The sequence below is a fragment of the Hypomesus transpacificus genome, chromosome 26 (assembly GCF_021917145.1).
Source record: "Hypomesus transpacificus isolate Combined female chromosome 26, fHypTra1, whole genome shotgun sequence".
In the NCBI taxonomy this organism is placed as follows: Eukaryota; Metazoa; Chordata; class Actinopteri; order Osmeriformes; family Osmeridae; genus Hypomesus; species Hypomesus transpacificus.
The window spans coordinates 3814455-3827609 of NC_061085.1; the positions used below are offsets into that span (position 1 = coordinate 3814455).

At 42.3% G+C, this 13155-nt stretch overlaps 2 protein-coding genes across 2 annotated transcripts; one reads left to right on the forward strand and one right to left on the reverse strand.

Moving 5' to 3' along the window:
- Nucleotides 1–787: 787 nt before the first annotated feature.
- Nucleotides 788–7130, reverse strand: LOC124487408. The gene is made up of 18 exons (XM_047049723.1): nt 6983–7130; nt 6497–6580; nt 6260–6384; nt 5275–5442; nt 5099–5198; nt 4778–4998; nt 4523–4679; nt 4221–4429; nt 3998–4112; nt 3720–3919; nt 3499–3610; nt 3256–3425; nt 3088–3182; nt 2882–3012; nt 2588–2783; nt 2333–2471; nt 1483–1573; nt 788–1399 (listed from the first exon to the last, which is right to left on the reverse strand). The coding sequence occupies exons 2-18, from the start codon at nt 6552–6554 to the stop codon at nt 1326–1328; spliced, it is 2361 nt and encodes a 786-aa protein (XP_046905679.1). The 5' UTR covers nt 6555–6580; nt 6983–7130; the 3' UTR covers nt 788–1325.
- A 152-nt stretch (nt 7131–7282) lies between these two features.
- kcns3a (potassium voltage-gated channel, delayed-rectifier, subfamily S, member 3a) lies at nt 7283–11996 on the forward strand. The gene is made up of 2 exons (XM_047049814.1): nt 7283–7463; nt 10046–11996. Exon 2 carries the CDS (start codon nt 10140–10142, stop codon nt 11643–11645), a length of 1506 nt encoding a protein of 501 aa, XP_046905770.1. The 5' UTR covers nt 7283–7463; nt 10046–10139; the 3' UTR covers nt 11646–11996.
- The last annotated feature ends 1159 nt before the right edge of the window (nt 11997–13155 follow it).

The window sequence follows — 13155 nt, forward strand, 5'->3', positions numbered from 1 at the left end:
TTTTTGTTTACATCTCTGTAATCGAACAAAGACGTATTGTACAGTACTGGGTATGAGGACACACATAGGATGAGTAGCTCTTCCATCTTGAAATTGTCAAACCTAGAAATGTTTACCATGAGCAACAGTTGCTACGTGACAAGAAACCAACCCGATTGGCCATCGCTGGCGGTTTCACGCTCGTCATTTACATAAAGTTCAGAAAATCCAACTTTCGCCGCCCCGCTCGCCTTCCCACAATACCCTACGCGAGCGTCGACGCCCCGCTCGCCTTCCCACAATGCCCTACGCGGGCGTCAACGCCTGGTTACATTGAAAATGAATTGGAAGCCGACGCCCCGCTCTGCCTGCCCCGCTGCAGTGTGAATGCACCGTTACAGCAACGGGGGCTACGAGCCATTGCGATACATCCGTTGTTAACATTAGCGCATGTTGCCGCCCCTCTCCTCCTCATTAGCATTTAAAGCTACAGACACCAAAACAGCGCGTTCTGAGGAAAGCTCATTGTGGGACTACTCGTAGTGGCTATAATTCTGCACCATGGCTGAATTTCGGGAAAGAGACTTCAGATACAGTATTAGGGGACCACTAAGGCCTATATAAAAGCATCCAAAAACAGCATTACATGTCTCCTTTAAGGTATGATTCGTTAGGCATGGTACAAACTGAGGAAACTGTAAAATTGTGTACAAATGTATTTATTTTTGGCTAAAACATTGAATGCCAAGCATTGGTTAGGGTCACAACCAAAAGCCCAATTGTGTAACAAAACTTGAGAATGCCTTTGCATAGACCTAACCATAAAAACGTCCATCTCTGCAGCAATCCATCAATCAGGTGTTTATGGTAGAGGGGATTAGAAGTTATTCCTTACAAATACATAACAGCCTGCCAGAAATCCTGCACTTAATCTAATCTGGTCTAACTGACATGAATGCAGAAAAAAAAATATAAAAAATCCAATTTGACAGTGAGTCTACCTAAAGGATGTCCGGGGGTCTGAAAAGAAAGTAGAGGCATACCAAAATAGACCCAGTTGTAGACAACGTTTACAAAAGTACTAAAGGGTCTGAATACTTTATATATTGCATTGTGTAGGTTAACAGCTGAATAACAGGGGTAGGGTCAGAATACCGCCATAGCGTTTCCAGTTGTTCTTCATTTAGAAACACCAAGGGGCCCATTGTCAGTTCTTCCTGCTAATCAATGCCTTGAAATGGCAATTCATAAATTCCAGGACCGCTTACCTCAAAACAAATAGCGATAGTATAGCAAAAACAATTATTCACTCCACTGAATAGATAGTGTAATAGTCTATAAAAACTTTATTTGAACATCAGAATGGGTCCTGATGTGACATGTTCTGAACTGTCCCCTTCTGAAAATGCATGTCTTTGACCTGCCAAGGTGGATACATACTTTTGTTTTAAGTTGTTTATTTAACAATTCTTTTTGTGTTCTCAAAATATTTTTAAAGCATACCTTTTGTGTTCTTGTTTGCACACTGCTCACTACAGAGTCCATCACTGGGAAACGTGGCATCACAGATGACCACGTCACAATGGACATATACCTAGAATTGGTGAAGACATGAGTCCATAGAAATTATCTCAATTACTTCACTCATCACCATGTTCTTGTATTGGTCCATTATTAAAAGGGCAGCTCACATCAAGCAATCTGTACACAATGTAGAAACTGTTCAAAATGGTCTGTCCTGGCTGCTAACATGGTGCAAGGCAGTTGCTATGCAATGTACATACTAGCAGCCAGCATTTTCTCATCACAGGCTAACATTGTATTGATTTCATTACATGGGAATTTGGTTAGCTAGCTACCTTTGTTTGATAGCGAGCTAACCATCACAGTTTGCCTTATTTTCCTCAGACGCAGAGTGATACTGAAACTGGTTGGGAAATCAGTGCTTGATTTGAGATACCCGTTCATATACACACACACACACGTGTGTACATAGCATAACATCTGCCTTGCACCATATTCAGGCAAGCCAGGGGGGCTTATTTAGATTTTTTTAATGACTACCATTTAAAATGGGAGTCTTTTTACTTTCATATTGCCAGACTGACCATTTTATCAAAGCTTCAGTCTGTGATATACATTACCAGTCAAGTTTGAGAAGTTGTCCCATTCAATTGAATGGGAAATGTGTCCAAACATTTGACTGGTACTGTATGGTTGTTAAATATTACAGATAATGGGTTGGCATGGGCTGAATAATGCCCCTTGGCTGTGATATAACCATATACCATGGCCTGTCGCGAACTACAAATATGCCATTGTAAGACCAAATCAAATTCTGTAAATTACTGACCAGGTAACTTGGGTTGTCCTCATCCATGAAGGAGAACATCTGGACTTCAAATCGCTTGAAATGAGAGGGGTACTGGACTCGAGCATCAGCTGACACAGGGTGGAATACAACCTGGAATGGGTCTTCCGTGTTCTCACAGCTGGCAGGGAAAGGAGAGTGGGGAGAGGTGGAGGTCAGAGTTTTGACAACAAAAACATTGGGAAAACCTTTAATATTATTTTTAATAATTTGGCTGGAAAATATATGGAAAATAACCCATTAATGATGAGGTTCCATCTGGGCTGGGATTTCCTGTCCTCTTTGAGGGTAGCCCAGCAATACTCCAACTTCAGCACCACCCTAGGATCAGAGTTCATGGGCACCTCCACCTCTACCTCAAAATACAGCGGCTCCCTCAGATTCATCACAAGTGGGAATTCCTCCATCTCTTGGAACAAGTTGTAAGAGATGTCTGAAGAAGGAAAGGTGCCCACTGAGTCAATTTAGACTTGCAGTAGGTTTTTCTAGACAAGTTTGTCTGAACTAAAGAATAATTCAGTAAACTTGTACCTTCAGCAAGTCTCATTATGACCCGCAGTTGGCTTCTGGTGGTAAGAACATGGGGGTCATTGTTGCGTGGGTTGGTGAGGAAAGCTGCACTGCGTGTTGCATTTACCATGTAGTAGCAGAAAACTTTCAACCTACAAACAGGACAGGAGTTACATGTGTCACAATCCAAACCAATCAACATGATCTACATTGTGTCAAGCACTCACATATATTGTGGCTCTTCCATCTGGAATCCATTTCCTGCAACCGGTTTAGAAGGTAACGAGATTTCATTCTCATACAGCATGACACTGGATATAAACTGCAAAAGGAGGGCAAGTTAATGAAAATTACACAAACAAATCTGCTCATTGCCAAAGACTCCAAGGTCCTACTTTTCTAGTAGTGCCACAGGAGCGTCCAGTGAAAAGAAAACGAGCAATGCGGTCATCGCTGTAGGCTGGTCCACAGGCAGGGTCTTTTAGGGTCAGTTGACTGGGAATCATACTTGGAACAGATTCAATCTTTGCAGCCACTGCAGCAATCGTCCCATTGGCAAAACATTCTATACAAACAAAGGCCAAGTTGAAAAATAATTCACAAGTATAAAAAGCAGCTGTGTTATATTGAAGGTATACCAGTCAGTCCAGAGAGGAAGCTGCAAGACAAGGAGAAGTGTTGGATGTTCATAGTGACTGGATCTCTCAGAGACATATGTAGCTTGCTTCGGATGGACGATGACTCAATCACCTGACCAGACAAGAGTTACTCCAGACAGCAAAAAATGTATTGTGCAGAACCTCACCATACCAGTTGCAGAATTCCTATGAAACAGTCAACCTGCTCAAGTGCACCATACCTCAAATACAGTATCAGGGGCATAGAACGGCACTGTGATAAAGATGTGTGCACCCTCTGTAACAATGCGATACTGCTCAGCAATCTCAGGTGTCAGCAGACGCTGCCCGACTACAATTTTTAAGTTCTGGACTTGATTCCCAGACTTGACAGTGACATGAAAGTTCTCATGATCACAGGTTCCAGTGATATAAGCTGGAACTACAGAAAGAAAGCAATTTAAGGACAAGTCTGCATGATCTACAAATAAAAATTATATGAATATTGGAAGACATTTACCAATTCCCTTCACTGACACTTCTGTAACTGCAGTGTAAGTAAATGAAGAATACTCAGGCAACACCGCCAAGCCAAAGACCATGTGAAGAGTGTAGATGACATTCCGAGCATCCATCTATTTAAAATATAGAAACAATTGTAACGGCATAATTTCACAAATCACCACATCAATCATCATTAAGTAGGCTACATGTGTTCCTTTGCAGTATAGAGAGAAACATACCTTATTTAAGACAGCACGGTCAGTGAAGGGCACGGTAAGTGCAATGGACTTTGACCCATTGGGGAAACGGAGTTCTTCAATGTTAAAACCTCGATCATTACACTCAGCTACAGAAAGGACCCCATCAAGAAATGTGATGTTCATCAGCTCCACATCTTGGAGGAAAGTCCCCAATTCCACCTTGAATACCCCCTCTTCAGGAACAATACCTGAGCAACACAAGAAGCAATATTGTGCGAGATCCTAGCATCAGTCCTGGCTCACCATATGGCAAAATGCAAAACATAAAGACAAAGACTCACGGTCAACCAGTTGTAGAGGACTGATTATAGGGGGAGTGGTGATTGGGAAGAGGACTTTGTATTTAGTGTCTTTAGGAGGATCATCCTCAGTCCACAGAATCTCAAGCATGGGCTCAATAGAGTATGTGGTGAGGTACTGACCATTTTTGACATTGCTCTGCAATGAACACAGGTTATTTATAGTACAAGTAAGCCAGATGCAGGAATTACATCAAAACAATATATCCCTAAACAAATAACCCATCATCCACTGACCTTAAAGTAACCTCCAACAGCACCAACTGGAATCTGAAGGATAATATGCATCTTGTTCAGCGACAAGGAGTATCCTCTGGCCATAACTTCACCAGGGCTCAGCCTCATGCCTTCCACCCCTAAGAACACTTCCTTGAGCTGGAAGTTGCAGGAAGATACCAGAGGGTCGATGCGCCGGGGCACAGACCAGGTGATCATATTTGGCGTAAAGGAGACACTTCCTAAAATCAAACACCAAATCACAAACAATTTAATTTAACAAAGAGCTCAAGTTCTTTTTTTTAACCGAACAGGATAGGGAAGGGACACTATGAATTATACCTGGTGTTGGGCAAGCAACAGAAGAATCTATTTGAGTAGACAACAATGTATTCTCCAAGATGGTGGAGGTTTTGAGCACAGCCATTGGTACCCCTGCTACCTGTAAAGACATCAAGAAAACTAGACATGGGACCATCAACAAACTTGGGAAGTTTTGTGCATACTAAAGGGCTTACATTCTGGAAGAACGTTTCAGGTGCGTTAAGTGGGCTTCGCAGAACAAGTCGTGTGGGAGAGTTGGTTATACCATAACCAGTTCTTTGGACTTGGTCAATCTTCACGACCCTTTGTTCCGGAATCGTGAAGACCACTGTAGTGACACTATAACCTGAAGCAGTAGCAGTCTGTTGCAAGAAAAACATTAACCATCTGTCATGTCATGATTGCCTGTGGTTGGAGTAGTGTGAAACAGCTCATTAGTAACCCTGCCCAGGACATCGAAAGACTAAATATTCCCTTTAATCTGTATTTTGTGGCCTAGTCATTTAAGTGAAACAATACATTTCCCATATGTCATGCCCCAACATTTAAGAGTGCTACTCATGCACAGAGTCTGTCCCAGGCAATCTTAAATATTCCCCACTTGTGACACGTTACCAACATATCTGACAGTAGCAAGCATTGCCTTTGGATTGGCTGCTCTTCGGAAGCGTCCTAGGTTTGTGTAGCTCTTAGCGTTGGACTGTTCTGGCGGGGGATTGTCGAGGACAGTTCTTCTGACAGAGACCTAGGGATGATTTCACCATGTCCAATTAGTTGCAACCCATTTCAACCCTTAAATTCAAAAGCATGAGCCCGGAGGCTACAGAACCCACATTACCTACTTAAAACAGAGAGTTAGTAACCATTTATAGTTTTTTCCTGAATTCACTTACTTCCATGTAGTTGCGATCGCAGAGAATCTCTCGGAATGCCCAAGGAGTGTATGTACAGGTCTTTTCTACTGCGTATGTTTCATCATTGGTAATGTTGTTCCCTTTTAGTCTGAGGTATGTGACTGTGGTGAATGTTTCATCATCCTAAACGGATGACAATAACATAATTCATGTCTACAAAAGATTAGCATCATTTTCAGCACAAGGCAGCCACAGCAGCACACCCAACTTTACTTTCCTAAATGCAATTGACTGTTTTATTTTATTTTTATCTGAGTTTGTATACCGAGTTTTGGACAAAACAATTTTGAAGGGAGGCAAAGATCATGGCATTTCCCATTGAATCCATTTTTACACTGAATCCACACTGAGAGGCCAGGTTTTGTGTCAAGGCCAGGATGTGAGAGGCATCTGAAAGTGAGTCAAGATGACACTGTAGTAGTAATAACATACATTAAAACAATGACTGGTTTGTATCCAACTAAAACCACCATGACAAAATGACATGTAAATGTTAACTTACTCTTTGCATTAACTTCCAGAGCTTTCCCCTTGAGAGGTCCGATACTCAAGCGAAGCATATTGCCAAGGCATACGGAGTCAATATCTGAAACAGGGAATGCTTCAGATATTTTGTTTTTTACCGTAAACTATGCAAGCCTTGATCAGTCAACACGACTGCCTTACTTGGAGAGCGCTTGCTTTGCGCTTGTATGCTCACGACTGTAATCATGAGGAGTAACCTGAAAACATTTGTAATTGTCAACATTGTATGCAAAACCTAAGGTTGAAAAACTAGTCTGTCATTATACAACACCAAGCAACAAACAAACCCTATTCCGAGATAACGGGCCATAGCAGTTGAGCTGAACTTCTTGCCGCGTTTGTGTATTATCAGAAAATATTGAATAAACTCTGGTTGTTTGCAAAGAAATAATCTAGAGAAACCCTTTTTTTATCCAGACGTTCTTTTTTATTTAGACACAAGCGAACAGGTGAACTCCATTACCGTTTAATTAGCTGGCTGATCGGGTCCTGCTGGTAGGTTGTCCTTAACGTAATAGGCCCACATTCTGATGAATTTCTATCCATGAAAAGAGCTGTCAAGATAGTCGGTCTGTTCATAGAGATTCGATTATTTTAGCATAGCTTCTGTCCCAAACTGAATTCAAAACACAGGATGACAATAACCACTGTCTAACTGTATACGCCCCAATCTCATGCCCCTCCCTAAGCAATTCACTAGAATGCCTGGAGCGTTGACTGTGGGACAGTAACATTGCGGTTGGAATTGTGTGGCGCGTGCCTTGGTGTCGCGCGCTGTGTCCAACAGTTCGAGTCTATCGCGCGGTGCACAGTGTACTTCAAGCTCATTCAACACCAGAGAGTAGGAGACCTCGAGCGCTGCGAAAAGGACTCCAATGTACTTGGATTTCAAAATGATATGAAACATACTTGGTGAGATTCTTAAAGGAATACTGTAGGATCAGGTAGGTGCTCTAAAATTATTTGCTAAGTTGCCGTTCTTTACTTTGCAGCGTTAATTGGTTCTTTAATGTGTTTGCCCCAAGAACATTCCTGCACTGGTAACAATGGAAATACAGTATAACATTTGTGTGGAACAGTCTGCTTGGTATTTTGAACCATATTAGATACATAATGTGCAGGGACGGACTGGGAGTAAAAATAGGCCCTGGACTTTGATCCAGACCGGCCCACCAGAACCAGTCCCGTATATGCCACCACAGCGAGCGCCCTGCTAATGCATGCAAATTCTGTGCCTTATGTGATGCTAGTTAGGGACTTCCAATCTTAATGCAAGCGCGCCTAGCGCAATTTGGCTGATTTGAGCGAAAAATAGTTTTGGGAGTTTATGTAAAACAAACGAACATAACCGTTTTTTCAATTGATAAACATTGTCTAGTGAAGGTAATTACGTTTACGTTTCTTAGCCTGGGTTTCCATCTTTATATTGTCTCTACTTGCTAGCTTTCGATCTGTCAGTGTCACTGTTGCGTATAAGCGACACTAAGGGCTGCATAGACGTTCATTTGGAATATACCAACCTGGGGGAAAGGGGGGCCGGCCAACCGTGTTGCTGGCCAACCGTGTCTCTCAATCTTCTGCCGAAATTTTTGTTTGTAGTAAAACAAATTATAAGGCAAGCGGCCCTCCGGTCCAGAAGTGCTTTGGGCCATTGGGAATGCTCCCGATGGCCAGTCTACGGTAGCCCTGAAGTGCAAATGACACCCCCTAATATGAGTACATCCCCCAAATGAAAATACTCCCCCCCAATACGAGTCAACTCCCCCCAAATCGGATGACTTGTTCACCTCCCCCCAAAAATGAAAATACTCCCCCCCCATACGAGTCAACTCCCCCCAAATCGGATGACTTGTTCACCTCCCCCCAATACAAAAACGCGCTCCCCCCCAATACGAGTCAACTCCCGCCAAATCGGATGACTTGTTCACCTTCCCCCAATACAAAAAGGCGCTCCCCCAAATGGAAACGACATTACATTAACTCAAAAACACATTACATTTACTCTGAACGGAAAGGGTAGGTACTACACTTTAGCGCTGATTGGATGCTGTAGGCTAACTAACAAGAAATATGAAATTGATCGACAGAAGTACAAAATGCAATAGCCTGGCAGAGTTACGTGCACCAGAACATTTGTTTGGCTATCGAAGAATGTAGCAAATAGTAGGCTTCTTAGGCAAAAGTATTTCGAGTTAAATGTAAAAATCAGGGGAGTCAGGTGGCTGAGCGGTGAGGGAGTCGGGCTAGTAATCTAAAAGTCGCCAGTTCGATTCCCGGCCACACCAAATGACTTTGTGTCCTTGGGCAAGGCACTTCACCCTACTTGCCTCGGGGGGAATGTCCCTGTACTTACTGTAAGTCGCTCTGGAAAAGAGCGTCTGCTAAATGACTAAATGTAATGTAATGAAATGTAAAAATCGATAGCCAAACAACTATCCTGGTCCACGTTACTCTGTCATTGTGGCATTTCATTCTTCTGTAGTGGACTATTAGTTTTTTCTTCTGAAAAGTCGTGATTCCTTCAACTGCGTTTTTAGCGTGCGCATAGGCTACTTATATTGTGAAACGTTAACAGCAGATCTAAGATTATTTCATAGGAATGACCCTGATTAAAATAAAGAGTAGTGTAATGACTCTGAATTGTAAACATTCATGTTTCCTCTTTCCTTCAAATCAAAACGAATAATTTCATGATAATGACAGAGTTACGTGGACTAGTTGTTTGGCTATCGATGTTTACGTTTAACACTGCAATTTATGCTTTTGCATACATAGCCTATGCTACATGCTTCGATACCCAAATAAATGTCCTGGTGCACGTAACTCTGTCAGGCTATTGCATTTTGTACTTCTGTCAATCAATTTCTTATTTCTTGTCAGTTAGCCTACTGCATCAAATCAGCGCTAAAGTGTAGTACCTACCCTTTCCGTTCAGAGTAAATGTAATGTGTTTTTGAGTTAATGTAATGTCGTTTTCCATTTGGGGGAGCGCGTTTTTGTATTGGGGGGAGGTGAACAAGTCATCCGATTTGGGGGGAGTTGACTCGTATTGGGGGGGGAGCGCGTTTTTGTATTGGGGGGAGGTGAACAAGTCATCCGATTTGGGGGGAGTTGACTCGTATTTGGGGGGAGTATTTTCATTTGGGGGGATGTACTCATATTAGGGGGTGTCATTTGCACTTCAGGGCCACCGTACCAGTCCGCTACTGGTAATGTGCGAGACCAGTAGTTTCAATCTACTGTCAATGTTTTATTTATTCTGCATAGTCCCGGCCCATACTTCGATTATTGTATGAACAGTCCTATACTTTAGCTAAGTGAGATCGCAGAAAGCTCTTTATAAAAAAAAAAATCAGACAAAGGCCAATTTTTCGTTGAAATGCTCATTTAAATGTCTACAACTGAAGACGAATATATTTATTGTAAATTCAAAATCAGTTGCATATTTGTAAATGTTATCCAGGAGTACAAATACCAAACGTTAAAAGAAATTTGCTTAAGCCTGTGTCCTTTTTCTCCTCAATAGAACCTTGGTGTCAAGACTAATTCCCTCAAGCTGCTGCACACTCATATTCCCACGACTGTTTTCGTATCCATTCAACCTATGGATTTTCAGCAACATGGGGTATGGACAAATCCTCCATCGTTGTGGGAATGAGGAGAACCAGGTCTACCTCAATGTGGGAGGCATCAGATATGAAGTCAACCAAGAGACTGTACTCCGCTTTCCTCACACACGCCTGGGCCATCTGCTGCGCTGCCAAAATGAAGAAGCCATCCTGGAACTCTGTGATGACTATAGCCCCATGGACAAGGAGTATTACTTTGACAGAAATCCTAGAGTCTTCCTATGTGTTCTCAACTTCTACCACACAGGACATATCCATATGATGGAGGAGTTGTGTGTCTTCTCATTCACTCAAGAGATTGAGTACTGGGGCATTCAGGAGCTTCACTTGAGTTCTTGCTGTAGCAATTGGTACCAAGAAAGGAAGGGGTACATTGAGGACAGGGACTGGGACATCAGAAGTGATGAGCAACAGGTGCCAAGCTTCGACTCGTCTTTTGAGGAGCTCTCGGCCTTGGATAAGGACATGGCCAAGTTCAAGGACGCCTGGTGTGCAGAGATCAGAAGTTACATGTGGCTGAGGCTAGAGGACCCAGGTTATTCATGCGCTTCAAAGGTCATTGCTGTGGCGTCTCTCAGTGTGGTGCTGACTTCCATTGTAGCCATGTGCGTCCATAGTATGCCTGAGTTCCAGCTGGTGGATGAGAATGACAGACCTGTAGAAGACCCTGTTCTGGCGATCCTCGAGGTTGTTTGCATAGTCTTCTTCTCACTCGAGTTTATCATCAGGCTCATCGTAGCCCCTTCTGCCAAAAAGTTTCTAGGGAGTCCTTTAAACATCATCGACGTTGCCTCCATTCTACCGTTCTACGCCACATTAGCATTGGAGACTGTGGACGAGGAAAACGCAGAGGAGAATGAGGACCTGGAGAACATGGGTAAGGTGGTCCAGGTTCTACGACTGATGAGGGTCTTCAGGATCTTGAAGCTGGCCAGACACTCTGTTGGTCTGCGGGCACTGGGTGCCACAGTCCGCCACAGCTACAATGAGGTGGGACTGCTTCTGCTCTTCCTCTCAGTGGGTATCTCCATCTTCTCTGTGCTTATCTATTCCGCTGAGAAGGAAGAGGAGGGCACCGAACTAGGCACCATCCCCGTTGGCTGGTGGTGGGCCACCATTACCATGACCACTGTGGGCTATGGTGACACCTGCCCTGTAACGTTGCTGGGGAAGCTGGTAGCCACTCTTTGTATCATCTGTGGTCTTTTGGTTGTCGCCCTGCCCATCAGCATCATCTTTAACAAGTTCTCCAAATACTACCAGAGGAACAAAGCCATAGATGAGGGCCAATGCCTGAGTAAGCCTGAGAGACAGGACCCAGACCTCCCATATTACAACATAAGAGACCTGTATGCCAACAGCTTCTACCCTTTTATGGGAGGCATCTCCTTTGGGAGCAGTAAGAGCAGTGCTGGGGATGAAACGAATGCCTTTAGTCTTCAAGACATAGAGGAGGTGTGTGGCACTGACACTTGTAAAAATGGGCCAGCAAAATGAGTCTTGTGACTGTTTACATCATCTGTCTTTACTCGTTTAGAAGGTCACCACACTGGGAAGTACAGTGCAGTTCTCTTCCATCATTACCTCTCTGTCTGTCTTCCTTTCAAAACCTGTTGAAGATGTGTGCCTGTGGAATTTAGGGCTCACCAAAAGACATAGAAAGTGAGGGAAATTCTCACATTTTTGCTAAGAGGTTTCTGCTCATGCTAATGTATCTGGTGCATGTATGGTTTTGAAGTATTTAAGGGTTCTGAGTTAAGGGTGAGATATACAACGTCGAAAAACAGAAAATATATATTATTGTACATAAGGGATGTAATGTATTATGTAGAACGGTTCATTACTTTGGGACTGCAGCTAGATGAACAAGCAGCAAACTGTTCCTTAGCTCTGAAATGCAGGCTATAATGATTAGAGACATTGTCTTATACATTCATGTTGGCATGCTAGCTCCCATGGTTATGCTGTGTGGACATACTAATCAAATAAACCCTGTTCGATAAGCCAGATGATTTATGTATTGGTTGTGACATCTGAGCCCTTAGTTTCAATAGTTTATTTATTTATAACTGTGAAGCAAGTCATATTGTACAGAAGGATTTTCCTCTATATGTTGTCTGGAGATAAACATGTACAGTATCAGATCAACTTTTTCTACAGGTGTTCCAGCTATGACCAAAAAAAATGTAAAAGAATATATATATAACATTTGTGTAACTATTACCGCAGGAAACCAATAAAGAAGCCAAAACTACAGGGTCAAAGAAAGGATATTTAGAATCCTAAAATAGGAAAGTGTTCCATTCTGTAGCAAAGCTCTACACGGACAAGGACCTAGCTACATTGCTAACTCCCTTATAAACTACACACCAGCTAGAACACTGCGATCATCAAATGCAGGCCTATTAGAGGTCACCAGAAGCAGTCATATGAAGATTGGTGATTCGGCCTTTGCTAATTACGCCCCAAAACTATGGAACAAATTACCCATATATTTTAGGGAAGGTAGACAATTTTAAAAGACAGCTTAAAACCTACCTTTTTACCGAAGCATTTAAGTAATTTTATCTCAGAAGGGTTTTACTACTTTTATTAGTTATATTATTGTTGCTATTTTAATTATTACTTTTATCACTTGTATTATTGTTTTTATTGATTTATGTAAAGCACCTTGAGCTACAATTCTTGTATGAAATGTGCTATATAAATAAAGTCTTACTTACTTACTGTAGTTTCCTCTGCAATTGAGGCTAATATTGATTTGCAGTCATCTCTCATCATCTTTGAATGGAGGAGCTGCTGTCCTTACTGACAGGAATGTGGGAAAATTGTCCAGACCTGTGGGTCTACAGACGATGCATTTTGCTTAAACAGACAAAATCAGTTTGGCTAAATCAGGGCCAAATGTTTTGTTAATTCGAAAAAGAAATCTTTAGTCGAAAAACTAAAGCTTGACATTGAAAATGTACGTTTTGGTCGAAAACTTTACAAATAAAACCATGTATTC